Source organism: Symphodus melops (assembly GCF_947650265.1).
Source record: "Symphodus melops genome assembly, chromosome: 8".
Classification (NCBI taxonomy): Eukaryota; Metazoa; Chordata; class Actinopteri; order Labriformes; family Labridae; genus Symphodus; species Symphodus melops.
In genome coordinates this window covers 4638214-4656588 of record NC_136698.1, presented here as the reverse complement: position 1 = coordinate 4656588, position 18375 = coordinate 4638214, and the positions used below count along the sequence as shown (strand labels likewise).

The following is an 18375-nucleotide window of genomic DNA, read 5'->3' as shown; positions in this document are numbered from 1 at the left end:
AGCAGCATAATGACCAGTGAGGGGACAATGATGCACGAGTGCAGCCAAGTCTTCAGCAGCCATGTCAGCGTGAACTTTGATGAAGTGAGAGGGGATAAACGCCTACTCCAGACAGATTGAGATGGATCGAGACAAAATGACCTAAAATAGTATTCCCATTCATTTATCCAGGCTATTGTTTACCCTCACATCCCCCAAATCCCCTCACCTTGATTGAGGAGAACATAGGAGCTCAACCAATCATCCAGCATGAGCTCAGACGTTCACAACTGTGTTCTTCTTTTTGTCCTGAGCTCCAGCAGCCAGGAATAACTCTGGGAGAAGAGTTTGACAGCATGAATCCAACTTAGTCTCAATCTGCTGTCATGAGGTCGCCTGTCGCTCTGAGATGAAGAGTGACAGCGAGATGTGAAGTCAATGGACTGCTTTACTGTCTGGCTCCAGAGATTATAGTGACAGAAATGGAAATTACAGCATTTCTTCCCCTTTTAAAGGCGTCTCAGAGTGGGGATCTGACCATGCAGAGAATGGGGGAATTAAGGGTGGTGAAGTACAAATCGTATCTATTGATTTCCATCAGAATAGAGAGAAAGTTGCACTCAGGGGATCAATCCCTTTCTGCTTTAAGGACTTGGAGGATAAGCTACTGAAAAAGACCGATGACATGTCAAATGAACTGTGATGCTCACCACTGACGTCCACAGACTTCTTACTGTCATGTATGTTTGTTTGGTTTTACAGTGACTCCTCCAGCCCACTGAGTTCTGAAATACATGACGTTAACATGTTGCTAAATGCTGCTCACAATATGTTAAAGTAAGATAAAAAGATAGTTTTCTATGTGGAAATTTGAATGGGTTTAGTGGATTATTAAAGCTGCAAACTTGAATGTCAAGTCCAATCTATTAATGCCCATGTGGCCTATCAAATGTCTCTGAAACCAAAATAAGCAACTTTACAGTTTACTGAAAATATTTACTGTAAAACATACATTTAGATCTCTGTCAAGCATAAATTGAAGCTGTCACCCTGCCTCTCTTTCTGGACGAGGTGTTCCTGATCAAACGGTCTGCTGTGGCTCAGTGGTAGAATCTGTTGCCTGTTAACCACGTTCTCAGCTCCTGCAGTTACATGTCAAAGTGCCCTTGGGCAAGACACTGAACCCCAAATTGCGCCTTCTGCTGCATCAGTGGCGGCGTGTGAATGTGTATGAAAGGATTACATAGCAGCCTCTGCCATCAGTGTGTGAATGTGATGTGAATAGATAAGTGTGACCTGCGGTTGATTTACCTATCCTGAAGATGACATCCTTTATTCATCTCTGGTGGGGAAAATCTGTTTTTACTTTCCTTTTTTTGGACATGCGTCACACACACAAGATTACACACACATGCACAGACAGAAAGCTAGCATGCACTAATGGAGAGACGTCTGAGTAAGGGGCTGCACACAAAAGAGCACCTGAGCAGTTTTGGGTGCAGAAGAGCTGCTCTTGAGAAAGATACTGAGCTCAAGTGAGCTGGCACCTCTCAAGCAACCAAACCAAATTCCATGCTTTTGGCTGACCGGGACTTGGACTGGTGACCCTCACATTCCCAGGCCAAGTCCCTACAGACTGAATTACTGCCGCTCCAAATCAATGTCTAAGAAAAGATTGCTGAAATACAGAAAACACAGATTAAGAATCAGAGGTGAAGGGAAGGAAACAGATAATATAACAAGTATGAAGTGTTAAATAGCATAATCACCTTTTAAAAAAAAGCTTTTATTCAGAAGCTGAACACTTCTGAATAAAAGAAACCACAGTGATGACAATAAGAATGTATAAACAGCAATGAGTTGAGTTTTTCAAATGCAAGAACGTTACAGCACAGTTGAGAAGAATATCTTGAATTCAGGAATTTTTGTGCTGTTTTACTGGATGTCATTGTGTAGCCTTTTAGTGGTTATCCCACACAATCGTTAGCATTATAATGTTGTCTGTGTGTTCAGTGGATGGACATCTTAATGGTGAAGACCACAGGTCCACCCCAAGAGGTGATTCCCTTACAGAGCGACATTTTGAATAAGAACAGGTGACTTTCCTGATCACTGACCCAAGTACACCATTAGCATTCAGCATGTGAGCCCATGTTAGCTCTAACTGCAGGCCATCCACTCTGCTATGTGACCATAAGAACTGAATACAAACTCTCTTTGTCTGGCATTACAGTGTGAAGTAGTATAACATTGAAATTAAACCTTAACTATATATATATATATATATATATATATATATATATATATATATATATATATATATATATATATATATATATATACACACACACACACATATATATATACCATTGGCACTACCTCCACTGTACATAAACAATCAACACATACTTCTAGAAGGTCAGCACTTTGTTTCTGAGGTTCCTATCTATCTATCTATCTATCTATCTATCTATCTATCTATCTATCTATCTATCTATCTATCTATCTATCTATCTATCTATCTATCTATCTATCTATCATCTGTTTGGTCAGTGATCAGTGACATTCAAAAGATGAGAAAGAACAAAAGAAAGATGTATTGACAGAGGGATGGAGCAGTCTGCATGTCAGAGGTAATATACTCTCATAATCTGTTGTCAAATGTGCCGAGGCAGAGGACAGCAAAAAGACACAAAGACCTGTGGTTCAGAGTAGCCTCTCTTTTTGGATCTCTTCCAGAGGCCAAATCCTCAGTGACACCGAGCTCAGGCTGCAGACATTTCTCTCAATCCATGCTGTGTCAGAGTGACACAAATCGACTCCGGTAGAGAGCTTTGGATAGAAGGAAGTCGATAGTGTCTTCTTGATGAGGTGGCTCAAGAGGCTTTTTTTTTTTTTTACACACGGACTCAAACACTTTTCAAAGTACTTTTCTTGACTGACTTTGATCTGCAGTCTTTTTGGTGCATTTTGTCAACATTTTAGATAGTGTAATTGCAAATAAGACGCAATGATTTAAGAGAACACTTTTCCTGGCTGTACAATCTGGCATTTCAGTGGTTTCAGTAGATGTTTAAATATTTCTCTCTCAGTATATCTCTGCGTAGAAACACAACAGCACCTCCAGGAGGAGTCCCTTGGCATTAAATAATCAATGAAGCCTATAGTTATTTTTTTACTACTTTATATTTGATTAAATCTGAAAGTCAAACGTGTTAAGTTTGTCCCCCACCCCTCCCCTTAATAATCAGCCTAAAAATGTTTTTCATATTCACAACGAGGAGTGAGTTTTTTATTTTTATTTTTTAAATAAAGTCCAAAAACAGTGAAAGTTCCTAAAATTGTTCCTAAAAAATTCCTTAAAAAAAGTTTTCGGCGTTAGGCGGTAATAATTAATCCAACATTGTTTGTGTGTGATTTATAATACAAGTAGGAACCTTTCATCGAACGAGTCTTTTCCACAGCGGAATGTTTTGGTCAGCGCTACAGAATGACGCGCTCTTCGACGTCATTTCCTCCCCACGTGAAACGCTGGGTCCATGTGAGCGGGGTTTTTCTCTGAGTCCACAGACCTTTTTAGCTAAGTTCTTCGTGTTTTATTTCTGCTCCTCGACATCAGGAGGATGGAGTCGGCCGAGGAGGAGTCTCTGCTCGGAGAGTCCGAGGAGGAGTACAGTGAATTATCTGACAGTGAGGTGAGGGACCTAACAGCGGCTAACAGCTAACAGCAAAGCTAAAACGAAAATACATAATTATACAATAAACGTATATATAATTGCTAAAATGACTGTGAAATAAGCATGTTGTGTTTTTGTTTCGTATCACTGTAAACTAAACATCATTACCCTCGACGTTATGTGCTGCAGCTTCAAGAGGCTTTTGCAAAGGGCTTGTTGAAACCAGGGATGAATGTTCTGGTGGATGAACCCAGAAAGTTAGTCAACAACGTGGTGAGTGAATACTTCATCAGGCCTAAAATGGTCCAAAGTCATTTAATCTTCCATGTATACCTATGAGAAGTGGATTCACTCTGGGCAGTCATATATATTACAGGCATGACTGTGTCAGTGTGTATAACACACGTTAGGACATTTTAATGAGATGCCATTGTGTGTGTGTGTGTGTGTGTGTGTGTTTGCTGTAATGCAGGAGGGCTTGAAGCAGTGTCTTGCTGAACTCCGTAAAGACCTTCCCTGGGTGGAGAGATTGGATCTGACGAACTTGCCCGCTGAAGACGTTCTGTCCAAAGCCGAAGGGAAAGCTCCAAATCCAACAAAAGGAGACGTCAACGCGGAAGATGATTTCCAAAGGGAGATGTTCTTGTGAGTGATTCGATGTGTGGCCCCACATCAAACAGGTTTATGAGCAGCTGTTCTGGAGATGTTGATTGGATAATTCAATCTATCTCCGTAGGTGGAGTTTTCATGGAAAACACATTTTAAATGACTCCGCCTGTTCAGATGTTTAATTTGCCGTGCTGTCTTCCAGCAAACATGTGTTAATTCCACACACGACACCCTTGTGGGCTCTGCATCCTCTTCTTCGTGGTCATACTGTGACTTACTGTCTTTGCTCAGTCTTAACTCTTTCTCTTCTTTTGAACTCCTAGCTACCGTCAGGCTCAGGCGACAGTCCTGGACGCGCTGCCCCTCTTAAACAAGCACGGCATTTCCACCAAGAGGCCGGAGGATTACTTTGCAGAGATGGCCAAGTCAGACCAACACATGCAGAAGGTGAGCGCTCTACGAACAGTGTGCATAACACTCGTAGGATAAGACTCCTAGAATTGACATTATTTCAACCAAACTGATCATACATTATATAGGTTTTCTTAGTTATGACAAAACTTGTTCTGTATTTCTTTTTTTCTGAGGAGATGATTCAATGTTTGACATGTACTTGAACTCATCCAGCTGATTATTCAAATATTATAAGGCTTCAATGATGTCTAATCTGGGTTACTAGTTGATAGTCCATTACATACGCTGACACTCAGCACAGTTACTTTTTCTTTCCATTAAACTTTCATCCGTCTCTTGTTTTCTGTGCAGATCAGGAAAAAGCTGATCTCCAAGCAGATGATAATGGAGAAGTCAGAGAAGGCCAAAAAGCTGCGGGAGCAAAGGAAGTTTGGCAAAAAGGTTGGTGTTTGTTTTTTTGTTTTTTTTTCACTGAGAAAAAAAGTGGAGTGTAAACAGTGTTTTTTATTTCTGTGCCTCAGATGTCTGACTTTACACTCCTGATCATTGCTGTTACATTGTTGAAAAATACTCAAAAACAGATGTCAGACCAGCGTCTTAGTAAATTCAGAACTTTGACTTTATCCTTCTAAAGAGGCTCGTGGAGACCAAGTATTCATTGTTGCTGCACTGAGTGACTGATGATTCATTTAAAATGTGTTCCAGGTCCAAATAGAAGTGATCCAGAAGAGGCAGAAAGAGAAGAAAGCGATGATGTCTGCCGTGAAGAAATACCAGAAAGGTAGCTTCTTACTCCCTGTTCGTTTGCTGCACATGTTAAATGTTGATCTTTATTGCAGATGTACTTTTTGTTTGCCACGTATTTCCTTTTATATTTATGTGTGATTATATATTTTGTGTTTGAGATTTAAGATTTGTGATCGTCCACACTCTCAGGTATGACGGACAAGCTGGATTTCTTAGAAGGGGACCAGAAGCCGGGTAAGGACTCGGCACAGGGACCCAAGAAGGTGGCCAACAAGAAGGGGTAAGTGATTACAGCCTCGCTGTGTGTGTCAGAAGTGATGATCACAGAAAACTAAACTGTGGACTCTGCCCTGGACAGCCCCAACGCCAAGAGGAAATACAAGGACCAAAAGTTTGGCTTTGGAGGGAAGAAGAGCGGAAAGAAGTGGAACACCAAGGAGAGCTTCAACGATGTGTCCGGCTTCCGTGCCAAAGTGGCTCACGCGAAGGGCGGCAAGGGAGGGAATAAAGGCAAAGGAGGAAAACAAAACGTGAGTCCCACACACAAAAACATCTGTTTTAATAAAAGGCCTTGTGTCCACCTCCGCTGTTTGCATTAGCAGGCGGCTACGCGGAGAAATGGCTGCATCCAGAATCTTTTTCCTGAGCTCTTTAACCAATCCTAGTTGCTTTTCATAAATACACAGCTGATGTCACCGGTGCTTCTTCAAATGAGCACTGTAGTCACATGGAGCGAGGGGCACACCCTCCGTCTCATGCTTATCATGAAGTGGGGGGGGGGGAAACTAGCTCAGATATAAAACATATTTTAACTATTGATCTGTGCAGTACCGGTCATTCAGTGGATGTTTTTACAGACTGTGACTGTTGTCATAGAGACGACGCCAACGTGCAGCGCTTTAATTCCGTGGCAGCGTTTTTCACCCCGACAAACTTCGTGGAAATCTTTAAGCTATTTCTGTGGAGAAACTTATTTTCTTTCCATTTTATTTTTTTCTCAGAAACGCCCGGGCAAGACTGTGCGCAGGAAAATGAAGTCTCGCTCCTAAACGCTGGGCGAAGGCTGGACTGGACTGCTGAGCTTTCATGCAGGATTTACATCAGGACACATTTAAGAGAAGGCAGATCTTTACTTTCTACACTTTTTATGCCTTTTATAAAAATATGCCGTGAATATCTTGGAGGACCTTATAAGCCACAGAGAGAGATAACGAGAGAAATGCCCCGCCGGCTCTCTGAGGGACCGAGCCTGGTGAAGAACCGCTCTGTTGGCAGAAAGGCAGCTCCAGAAGCGGACGACACAGAAGCACCCAAACATTGAGGAGAGGATTTCAACATTAAGACGTATCCACAAACATCCTTTTCTCTTTTTTTTTATCTGTATTATGTGGACATCTTTGCTGTCTTGTCCGAACTGTGTGCCCTTCAGATTCTTTTTTTCTGTTTTACTTTCCCCCAACACAGCTCCTCGACTCATCGATTCACCCCGTGCGACATGACATTTTATAATATTGAGCAGCTGCTACTTCTGCCCTTTCCCCCGTTCATTAATATGATTAGAATGTGATGGGCAAGTCTGCTTTGTATAGACCTGTGCAAATGTTTGCCCTGCAAGTCTTTGTTTGATGCGATGGAACTGCTAAAGGGCAGCTTGTGCTGATGACGTGTGTGTTTGAGAAATAAAAATCTGAAAAAGACGTTAGTTTTCAGGCAACATTTTTATCTTTTAGAAAGCAGAAGGGCAGATACATTGTCTCTGGTGACATCTGTGCTGACTCGTCTGAAATCTAATCTCCTGTCGGCCCAGTGTGATGGGATCTAAAAAAAACAGAGTATTTAGATCTGGAGATAAGTTTGGTTTTAAGGAGTCGGTTACAGTCCCATAGTCAAAGTGCAGGCTCTTTGCCCAGTGTAGTCATGAAGTGTTGTTTGATTTTTAACATTACAGCTAATGTTTCCCTCACCAGTGGAGCTGTCCTCCATCCTATCTCCTGACTCTCAGTCTGTGGCATCAGGTACTTCTTGGTAGGTTCCATGTTGGCTCTGTGGATGGCATCAATGTATTCAGCTGTAAAAAAGATGTTGGTGCAAAATTAAGAACACATTCTTAACCTCATGTCTCATTGGGAATCAGGTGTCAAAGTGATGTAAAAGTGTTTTTTATCTTAATTTAACTGTAATATAACGATTTGCTCTATAGATCCATCATAATGTAGACTCACTGGTGTCTACGACGACTTCTGCTGGTTTTCTAGCCAAAGGTTTGTCTGGCAGCACGTGGACTAAGAGGAGAGTAAAATCACACGTTATGAGGAGAAAAAAAAAACTATTAAAACATCTCCACAGTTGAATGAATCAATCATACAGAAACATGGGACATTTAATAGTGGCATACTGAGCCCAGAGTTACATTTTGAAAATTTAAGGCAAAGCATGTTTTATGAGCGAGGACTTTAGCACCCCGTCAAATCTGACGTCACAACCAGTGAAATGAGACATGAGGACAAACACTATCTGCTGTGTTTATTATTAGTCTAATGTTTCATAACACATGGCTGGGGCGGAGTAATACATAACAGTTAGCGGCCCAGTGATGGGTTAAAAGCACCGTAACGTGAAGGCCTCTTGTCCAATCAGAATCCTTCGCTGGAAATAATTGTATCATTAAATTATCCAGTGTAACTGAGTAATATCTTTTGTTATTGTAAGTTGTCTCTACCTGTAGTCGTTACTGTCTTTAAAGTTCAAAGCTTGAGGAGGGAACAGGGCTGCCTTACTTTTCCTGTACGGATTGAAGTTAAACTCCGTGGTCAGTTTCTGACATCTCTGCTCCTTCTTGATCGTCTCGACACGGATGGCGTCTTGATGGACCACATTAGGCTTCTCTTTCTCCTTTTCTGCCATCACACAAAGACAAACAAACCACGCCAATAAAAAAAAAAAAAAAAAAAAACAGTTCTGAAGTCAGGAGCTGGCTAAATGAAGAACTTCCGAGCAAGTGCGTTACCTGGCAACAGTAAACACCGGTGTAGTATATTATGTCTATGGGTGCAGTAGCGTCTTCTGACCGCACGATGGCGCTGCGCGCTCACGATAGTTTTATTAGCAGAGAAAACGAGCTCCACTGCACGGTCATGACTGTGACTCAAGTTTATCTTCTGACTGTTGTGTATTTAGGCCACTGCAGACCAAAGAGTCATATGGCTACTTATGAGGCCCGTTTGAACATCACAGTTAAAATAAAGGAAATTATTTCTCTCTCTCTCTCTCTCTCTCTCTCTCTCTCTCTCTCTCTCTCTCTCTCTCTCTCTCTCATTGATCCACAAAATATTGTTTTTGTCGTTTTTATGAGGTATGATTTATCATAATTTTTAAATATGCTTTATGATGTTTTTATCCCACAAAATGAAAAACCAAAACAACACAATAATGATGTATTTTGGCAGTGGCTGTAGATAATCTACAGGTTGGACTGCAGATGACCAAAACCAATAACTTGTTGTGTTAAAATAAGTTATAAGAGTGCATATTTTAGAAGTATGTTATAGGATAAATAATGTAAAAAAAGTTTAATTTTCTGTTATTAGCAAGCTGATCCAAAATGAATACCGAGGTAACAAGGCTTTGTTCCTCATGTGCTTCTGTCTGATGAAAACTGAGGACATTATCTTTCTTACACTATTTTAGTAAACACACAACACATGTAGTTTCAGGATTATTATTTCAGCTCAAGCTTTATTTGTATTTCAGTTTCAGTTAGCAAATTAATACTTTTTATTTTTTTCAATAACAATGTGTCTGATTAAGACATTTGGCAATATTTCCCCCCAATATTCTCTGACGTAGGAATTATGTGACTGAAGTCTGTCATCTCTCAGGAGCCAATTGTTAATTCCACTAACTCTGTTGTCTTCATACCAGTGCTGCTTTGTCGCCTGTTGTAAATGTTTTCCTGCAGCTAACAGACCTATGAAATACAGTGGGAGGGCACTGAATAAATGGCTTAATCAGATTGTTAGGATATCCAGTCAAAGTGCAAGTGTGTGATTTTTTTAAAGTAGTTTTTTTACATGCATTTTTTCGTCTGCATTGTGTTGACTTTTGAAGGCTGAGGGGTTTTTTTTTCTCAGAATCAGAATCAGCTTTATTGGCCAGGTATGTTTAACACACACATGTTCTCTCCTCAATATATAGAGACACAAAAGCTGAGTGTGTGCACACTAGTCAGAACAAGTGTTTTTCTGGGTTAATTAGCCGTGAGAATTTTCCTCTTGGAAAAAAAGAAACTTTGGAAGAAAGTATAACAAGAACTGCTCAGATGGCCAGTGACCTTGTGACAGTGCAGTGTGGACAGATACAAATCTAAGTGGCGTTTCTTCACATTGTCCGGGAGCACACTTGACTTCCTCCACTCTGTGGTGTCACGAATCACACGTTAGTAACAGCACATTCACGTTTGGTAAATAGTGCTTATGGTTGGATGGTTGTTGTGTGTGTGCTGCAGTGACTGACCATCCTGCTCAACACTTGTCTACTCTCATTTCATTTCCCTTTCATTTGTTTTCTCCTCCGTCTCTTCCTGCAGCCTTTCTTCCCTCTCTCACTGTCCAATCTGCACCCCCCCATCATAAGTAATCATCCTATTTTTATGCTCCCTTTGTTTGTTGTGCGAACTCTGTGTGTCTGAGCGTGCGTGCTTCCTCTCACAGTAACAGACAGCTTAATAAAGGCTGATGTGTTCAGCTCTCTCCTCCTGTCTCATAACCTGATTCAGGCTTTATTGGCCCTGCGTGAGAGATACAGTATAACAGAAACAGGTAATAACTCAGACACTCGAGGGGCTGCAGGGGGGAGATTTCAGTGTTTTCAGTGTGTGTATGGGTGTGTGTCTGTGTGTGTGTGGATGGATGGAGGGTACTGCGTGTGTGTGTGTGCGTGAGGGAGAGTGAGCAATATGTATACGGGAGGACGGGAGGGCTTGTGGTGTCAAGCTTTGTTCCCTGGCTCCTGTCACAGCGTCGCAGCGAGTTATCATCAAGGCAGCTTTTTGAGCTCCTGGGGCTTGCCGTAGTAAAAGGCCAGTTTGTGAGTCTGTGCAACTCCAGTGTCCAACACATGCACAGGGTGTCACAGGTTGATATTTGAAGAACTTTTTATGAGAGGCAGCTGTGTCAAACATCAAATGTTTTAGTTTACACCATGCTCTTTTCTATTTTACATTTTTGTAGGAAACATTAGATTATTTCTATGGTTAGGTAATTTTCCATTTCCATTTCTCTTTGTAATAAAAGTATAAATGTATTAGGGCTGCACAATGAATTGCAATTTTATATTTGTCATTGAAATATGGACCTTTACAAAAAAACATCAAAAGAATTAATTGCTATGAAGAAGATGTATTTTTATTTAAACTGGCTATGCTTTCTTATTTCATCCACTGGGTGGTGGCCACAGTATCATGCTCCAGTTTAAGGAAGCTATCTGCTACCAGCAGATGAATTGGTGCCGTATATTAGTAAAAAAGGGAACATTTGGGAATTTGGATTTGTTTTGGATTCAGGAGGGATATGTTCTGGTATATTTTATAACAATATGAAGAACAGTTTTAGACCTATTCTGTGAGTTTTAGCTCACGTTATCATGTTAGAGCCCGAAATGTAACAATTACCAAACTTTAACAATGACCTGAAATGTTATCAAAAAAATGTAACAAAACCCAAAATGTAATAACTAGTTGATGATGTAACAAAATGCTGAGACCAAAACATAAATGTAACAAGATGTTACAAGATTTTGGGCAAAAAGTTATAAAGTTTTGGGCTCAGCATTTTGACCAGTTTTTTTAAGATACTACTTTGTGTCGTTGCTACATTTCGGGTAGTTGCTATATTTCAGGCTCTAACAAGGCTTTTTATGATCAAACATTTACTAGGATGTAAAAAGGAGTTCTATAAGATTGTATTTTTTTTTCTTTGAAGAGTGACAGTTTACATGAAACAACATTCAGACAGATAAATTATCGTCATTCATCAACAGTCCCTTTGCCGGATGTTGTTGCCCATCACATGTTAAATGAAACTATTAACATACGTTTTTTTTTTAAACTTTTTTTTAAGTTATATTATTTGAGCCATTTTTGCCTTTATTGGATTGGACCGCAAAAGAGAGAGAGGAAATGTTGGGAGGGGAGAGTAGGGGATGACATGCAGCAAAGAGCGGATTCACACCCACGGCTGCTGTGATGAGAAATGTTGCCTCTGCACATGGAGCGCCGGATATTATCTCCAGGCTATCAGGTGTACCATCATGCTAAAAAAACAACAATTAAAACACAACTAATTTGATTGAACAAATCATCCACTTGCACTATCTCACATTTACATTCCAAAAAGAGCAGCATTATCTCCTTAGACACAGACTGTGAGTCATGGAGGAGCCGGAGTCTCTTTCCTTAGAATCATGTCTCTCCTCACAGATCACTCGCTGTCCTCTAAGCTCGCTCCGGCTCCATCCACCAGCCTCTGACCTTTCCCAACATGACGCTGTTTTAATTGCCCTCTGTCGCCTTGCTCATTAAACACGATGTCATGTATTATTCAGCCATTTCCTCCTACATTTGCTTGAACAGAGAGGTGCACGCTCTGTGCCTTCACACTCCGTTAAATCCACTCTAACATGTGTTTGATAGCTAATGAAAGCAGCTGATATTTTTCTAAGAGGAGGAAATGTTTGCCGAGCTTTTTAACCCACATGAAATTCCTCTGTATTTCTTTTTTTCATGCTGCTAGCGGCTGACCTTTGCTTTGAGTGTCTGTGACTGAGTTTCAAAGGCAGCTGTAGCATTTTCAATCAAGCACCACTTAATAAAAATGTAAATTGATTTTCTGTTGCACAAATGCACCCTGGGATTGAATTTTAAACAACCGCTTATATTGAAAATGTCACCAGTTTAACCAGTGATAAGAAAATGATGGGAGACTATAATGTATATTTCGAGGTGAGCTAATGCAGCTTCAGTAAGTCACGTTCTTTAGAAAGCCGAAGTTTATTCTTAGTATTGAAAAAAAAAAAACATCACAGGGTCAGCGTAACTTCTTCTGCTGTTCTTCTCAGAAATACAATGATAACATCCAAGCAGAAGCACATTTCCCAGGACTTGTCTGGGACATATTATTATAGTAAATGAAGTAATAAACTATGTGACAGGGGCGAGCACCGCCATTAACCTCAAAGAACTGGGTTCAAATCCAGCTGGAGCCCTTTCTTTTGTGTCTTTCCTATCACTACAGCCCATACTGTGCACTGTCGACATGACATGCCTCCAAAAGGACAATATTCATAGTTTCATGCTGGATTGTTTTTTCATTGCCTTCCAAAACAAGCAATATTAAAAGTAAAAACATTTTGTTTATGAACTGTAGGGCTGCACAGTGAATCCAAATTCTATCACAATGTGATCCTTCGTCGACTACAGTCTCTGAAAACCAACTTGCAACAAAGTGTAAATTGCAGTAAACTAAAAAGAGAAACAGACAGCAATGATTTGAACCAAAAAAAAACAAGTCAAAAAAAAAAGGGAGAATGACCTGTTTCTCAATGTGGTCAAAGTAGAAGAGAAAATGTCGTAAAGTGTGGCGGTTGCTCTTGGAAAACAGGTGAACGTGTTATACACACACACATTATTTATTAATTAAATGCTAAAAGCCATTTGAAAACAGCCAGAATAGTTGATTTGCACCACCTCTGGTTGGGCAAATAATCATAGATTTAGATTTTGGGTTGGCACCTGGCGTAGCCAATCAGATTTCAAGGATCAGATTTCTATGCCACCCCTGGCCACCACTCCAGTGGCGTGGCCACGTTAACTACAGTCAACAATAGGCCGTCAATATTTGAGAAAACTTGAATACTTGAATCGTCATATTTTAAGCTGACATTTAGACAAGTGGAAAATGAGATAAGAATTTCCAAATGATAATTAAAACTTATATTCTAATGTAGTATGTTTACACAATCCTTTTTTTATAACCTAAACAACAGGTGTTACGCTGCAGAAATATTCTTACCTACTATCTCCCTACAACTTGTGCATGGTGTCTTTGAACATAATCCAGGTAGTGCTACAGTTTCCTGCTTTATGTGAAAGGGGGTTAATATGTTTGGTTGAGATCAAAGTAAGATTAAGGACATGATTATTAATACAAACCTTGATCTCTGGTTGGAAATACACACCACAGTTTCCGGTGTCAAAGTGCCATACCAGACCGTCTCCCTAAAATATCAAAACCAAAGCATATAAAAAATATACCGCGCAAATAATATCCCGACACTAATAAAAACTGAGTATCAAAGCTAAACATTTCTTAGCAGGCAGTGAAGTTGTGAAGAATTTGTTTAGCAGCACACGTAGCTGTACTGTGATCTCCAGGGAAGACCGTGAGAAAGTGGTTTTGTGGTTTGGCTGTGGACCCCCGTGTCTGCTGTGTCTGTGGCTGCCAGTCAACCAGAACGCTAATCTAACAGCAGATACAATCCCTCCCATCGCAGCCCGTTGTCTCCTCACGCACTCAGATAATAATTTATCTCCTTTTTCTATCCAATTTTTTTTTAACCCCAGCAGGGACTGTGGGTGTTTACTTATCTGATTATGGATTTTTTTTGTCTCTTCTCTTTTTTAAACAATCCTGTTTGTGGAGGCTGGGCACCTTTAGGCAGACACACACACACACACACACACACACACACACACACACACACACACACACACACAAACAAACACAAATGCCTGATGTGTGTGTTCTATCTATTCACCTTGCAGTAGAAACATCAGGTGATAGCAGACCACATGCACATGCACATGTACGAACACACAGACACTCTCTGGCTTGTTTTGATAGTGTTGGAGGTGTCTGGGCCTGGCTGGAGACATGTCGGCCGTGGGAAAGCCGTCTCACCATCAGATGGAAGCTCTGTGTCACCACTGCTCTTGTCTGTAATCTCCTGTTTTGTCTCACTGAGGGAGACTTTCTCAGGTTGGACACATGCAGCACACCTAAGAATAGAATGGACCAGAGACTATATATGTAAAAGAAATGATCGGGGGAAACATGGAGTTTGAAGCTGTTTATACGGCGTATACCTGTGCTAAAGTTGGAGATATAGTTAAAAGGTTTCTTGTACAAAGCATAAATCTGCATCTTAAAAATGTAAATATGACTTTCACATTACAACAGATGGCATTGCAATTCTCAGTGTAAATGGCAGATCTATTAAGCTAGTAAGATGTAAGTAAAATGAGGTTAAGTCAGTAAAAGTTGATATAATTGTCAATTTTTTAATCTTTGAGGGCCTTCATGTGTGTATGTATTTCTGCTCTAATCCTAGACATTTTACAGAACATTTTCCAAAAACTAAGATTATTAGCTTGCATATAAATTTCATTGTGCAGAGAAACTGTGACCGAAATATTACTTAAACAGAATCAAACTAAAATGTGTTGTGACACAATGTGTAATTAAGCACAGAAGAAACTGTCTGTCACGTGGTTTGTTCTCTTTTTGCTCTCTGTCAGACTTAGCTCACAGTGTTTCCTCATTGTCATGGTTTGGGTTTGTTATATTTGTTATATTTCAGAGTTTTGAGTTCCTTATATTTCTTAGTTTCAGTCTTTAGTGTTTCCAGAGTTTAAAGTTGTAGTCTAGTCTTCAGTGTTTCCTGTGTTACTTGTATGTGATTTCTGGTGTGGTTGCTTTGGTCTTTAGTGTTTCCCTGTTGCCTGTAAGTTTATTTCCTGTTATGTTTTAAGTCTAGTCTTTGGTGTTTCCTGTTTTATTTTTGTATTTCTGGTTTTGGTGGTGTCAGTGTTGATTTTTACTTTGTACTTGTCTTCTAGTGTTCTTGTCTGGTCTCCTGCCTCTCTGTGTTTCCCTCCTGTCTTGATTATCCTGATTGTCCTCACCTGTCTGATTAGTCTCACCTGTGTCTGATTACCCTGTCTATATAGTCTCTGTGTGTTCTTACCCTCTTGTCGGTTCATTGTCTTTGGTTGCTGTCGTTTGTCTCTCGTGCATGTGCCCTGAAATTTGGATTTGGATGTTCTCTGTTCTTCGTTTTTGGATTTAGTTTTCAACTCGTAAGTTTTTGTTTTATCTTTTGTTAATAAATTTTGTTATTCTGCACATGGGTCCTCCTCCCTGTTTTTCCTCCCTCGACCGTGACACTCATTCTCTCAACATCTCTGCTCTGTGTCTTCCTGGTTGAGGTTGGGTTTTCTCATGAACAAGCACACCTGAATGCCACATGCTCCACCAGGTTACAAAAGCGTGGACTGTGACAAGTTGGATGGGAAAGGACGATACAGTTTCTATTTCTAGGCCGTTTCAAATTAGCTGTATTGCATTGAACTCTAACTTTCTGACTATATTTTAGAGTGAATGTAATTTGTGATTCTTATAAAATAAGATTGGTGTTACAAATATTGGCATAGCATTCGTTGTCTATTTCACCTTACCCCTGTTTGTAGCAATGTGGTTTGACCAGGGAGAATTTAAAGCTGTTTGACCATGCAGTGTCCTGGCACTGAAAAGAGACGCTGATTTTAAGAGTTTGTTCAGGTGTTTCTGAATGTTGGTCGGTTATGAAGCTGAACAAAAAACAGCAGTAGGCAACCAGTAGGTCACCTGTTAAGTGTAATGATGATAAACTGAACAGAAAATCTCAATGTCACAGTACATTATTCACTCCTGCCTCAACCCCCAGGACTGAGGCATAATCCAACACTTTATCCAGGGAGTATTGACGCGTAAACTCAGGTGTGTTCAACAACACTCGTCTTGTGCTGCGATGAAGGGACTCTTAATCTAATTTTTCCACATATTTGCCTCCTGACTGCATTGGCTTGTCTTTATTAGCAGCGATGGCCTGGGGTGAGCGTGTCAGGTTGATGGGTTTTTTTTCTGCCTTGCCTGCTAGCAAGAGCATGTGAGTTGCTCATTGTTAGCTGGGTAAGTGGTGACAAGACAGGACACCTCTGGGTTTGTCTTTTTCTGGCTATAAGAGCTGGAGTGTTTGCCAATATGAAGGTAGAAGATGAAACATGAAACGTTTTTTGAATGGGAGAAATTGTTTGCCAGGCCTGATTCACACCCCCTCGTTTAACTGAAGAAATTGTGTTTTCATTCCCTGCCCCAGTGCCTCGCTTATCAACCCCCCTCTGTAATGTGCGTATTTGACTTTCTGGTCAATATAGACAACACAATCCAATCCAGAGTTCAGAGCATATGAAGGGGTTGCACATACAAACACAAACAGAGTACAATCATGCATTAGCAAACTCATAAGCCCTCTGTTTGTTGTAATATAGAGCTCCAGATGTGGCAGCGGTCTCAGCTGATCAGATCAGTACGTCTCCACATAAAGGTAGACGCAGTGCTCATGTCAGCAGTGCGGCAGCGCTGCATCTTCATTAACAAGTGAAATCTCCAGAGTGACTGTATACTGACAGGATCAGAATCTAATGTTAACAAAGGAATCCCAAACGTACCACACGAGGTCCATACTGTGAAATATGTGTTATATATAATCAGATTTGCTGCACTACTATTACTGGAGACGACACATCGGAGACAGAGCAGCAGAACATGTTTATACAGACCAGTCACAACCAAGCAGTTTGGGCATACCCAACCGGTTTGTGAAATATATTTGCAGCAGGTGAAATATTTATACAGTTGACCTTCAGGGCCACCATATATTTTATTTCTGTCCTTGTAATTTCCTAATAATTTTTGGGGATCTTTTTTTTTGACAATATCTCTTTAGTTACTTTTCAAGAAAAACAACTGCTGCTTCCTCAACATAAACCAAATTAAATATTGACTTGTGTTTAATAATTTATGTAAAGCTGCAAAGACAGAGGCAAATGAACACAATTAAATATTAAGTTGTTGACGTGTTAAATTTTGTATTTTAAGGTGTCCCGTAGAGTTTTTCTAGGAAATCATTAAGCGTGCTGTTAAACACTCTCTTTGTGTTACCCACATTTAAGTTGAATACTTTCAGTCATGCATCAAGTATTAGAGGCCTTCTGTGTTGGATTCAGTGGCATGAAGCATCGAGGTTGCAGATCCTCTCCTCCCTTACTTAGGAGGAGAAATACGGTGGTGACTGGAGGAACATAGCAGGCTCCATGGACTAGGACACACAGTGAATATGTGAAAAGCTGTCATGAAAACACAGGATTTATTTAGTAACATTTTATTACATTTATACAATTGAAAATCTCTAAATGTTGCACACAGGCTAAAATGCCGAGTTATAGATATAACACTTTGGAAAAAGTAAGAAACAATAAACAGGATTGTGACTCACAAGTAAACCTTTAGATACTGTAAAAGGTGCTCCATTAGAGTCGCTGTAGACTTTAGAAAAACAAAAGGTGATGCATACAGTTCACTGACAGTGAACCACCTCAGCTCTGTCTTTTAGTTTCTCTATAGTTAGTCATAAATCAAACAGCAGCTGCAGCAGTGCAAATACCTGCAGCTGTTTTTCTCTTACCTGTAATCACTCATCCCTTTTTTCCCTGCTACCTGTTGCTACCATCCCGCTGCTTGTTTGATAACCTGCTTTGCTGCAACAACTCTTTTTTGATTTATTTTCCCATTTGATTGTTGTCAAGTGACCTTATTTTTTATTTCTGGCACTCCAGTTTCATGTCATCATTACTCTGTGAGAATTTTCAAACATATCCAACTTTTTCATTTGTTTGGGGATATTGTTATTCAGATTAATTTGTATCTGAAGTGGAATTTTGCTTTCAGTGTGGAAAACAATGCGAAGGCTTTGATTACTTTATTGGTTGTCTGTGCTGCCCTGCGGTCTGACAACTCAATAAAGTCTCATCGCAACTCGAAGCAATGCTTTTCTTTTAATTGTTTCCAATATGTTT

General features: G+C 40.2%; 2 protein-coding genes across 2 annotated transcripts; one reads left to right on the top strand and one right to left on the bottom strand.

Annotated features, from left to right (window-relative positions):
- The first annotated feature begins 3506 nt into the window (after nucleotides 1–3506).
- Nucleotides 3507–7123, top strand: ebna1bp2 (EBNA1 binding protein 2). The gene is made up of 9 exons (XM_079349878.1): nucleotides 3507–3674; nucleotides 3846–3929; nucleotides 4129–4301; nucleotides 4589–4712; nucleotides 5031–5120; nucleotides 5385–5460; nucleotides 5616–5706; nucleotides 5785–5956; nucleotides 6428–7123. Exons 1-9 carry the CDS (start codon nucleotides 3603–3605, stop codon nucleotides 6473–6475), a joined length of 930 nt encoding a protein of 309 aa, XP_079206004.1. The 5' UTR covers nucleotides 3507–3602; the 3' UTR covers nucleotides 6476–7123.
- Nucleotides 7124–7125: 2 nt separating this feature from the next.
- Nucleotides 7126–8449, bottom strand: cfap144 (cilia and flagella associated protein 144). The gene is made up of 4 exons (XM_079349879.1): nucleotides 8204–8449; nucleotides 7649–7708; nucleotides 7391–7494; nucleotides 7126–7244 (listed from the first exon to the last, which is right to left on the bottom strand). The coding sequence occupies exons 1-4, from the start codon at nucleotides 8328–8330 to the stop codon at nucleotides 7146–7148; spliced, it is 390 nt and encodes a 129-aa protein (XP_079206005.1). The 5' UTR covers nucleotides 8331–8449; the 3' UTR covers nucleotides 7126–7145.
- Between the last annotated feature and the right edge of the window lie 9926 nt (nucleotides 8450–18375).

Excerpts from the sequence above, each read along its gene's own strand:
- ebna1bp2 (XM_079349878.1), top strand. The coding sequence starts at position 3,603 with ATGGAGTCGGCCGAGGAGGAGTCTCTGCTCGGAGAGTCCGAGGAGGAG. Across the intron at positions 3,675-3,845 it reads GTGAATTATCTGACAGTGAG|CTTCAAGAGGCTTTTGCAAA; the intron begins GTGAGGGACCTA and ends TATGTGCTGCAG. Across the intron at positions 5,121-5,384 it reads AAAGGAAGTTTGGCAAAAAG|GTCCAAATAGAAGTGATCCA; the intron begins GTTGGTGTTTGT and ends AATGTGTTCCAG.
- cfap144 (XM_079349879.1), bottom strand. The coding sequence starts at position 8,330 with ATGGCAGAAAAGGAGAAAGAGAAGCCTAATGTGGTCCATCAAGACGCC. Across the intron at positions 7,709-8,203 it reads CTTCAATCCGTACAGGAAAA|TCCACGTGCTGCCAGACAAA; the intron begins GTAAGGCAGCCC and ends CTCTCCTCTTAG. Across the intron at positions 7,245-7,390 it reads GATGGAGGACAGCTCCACTG|ATCCCATCACACTGGGCCGA; the intron begins GTGAGGGAAACA and ends TGTTTTTTTTAG.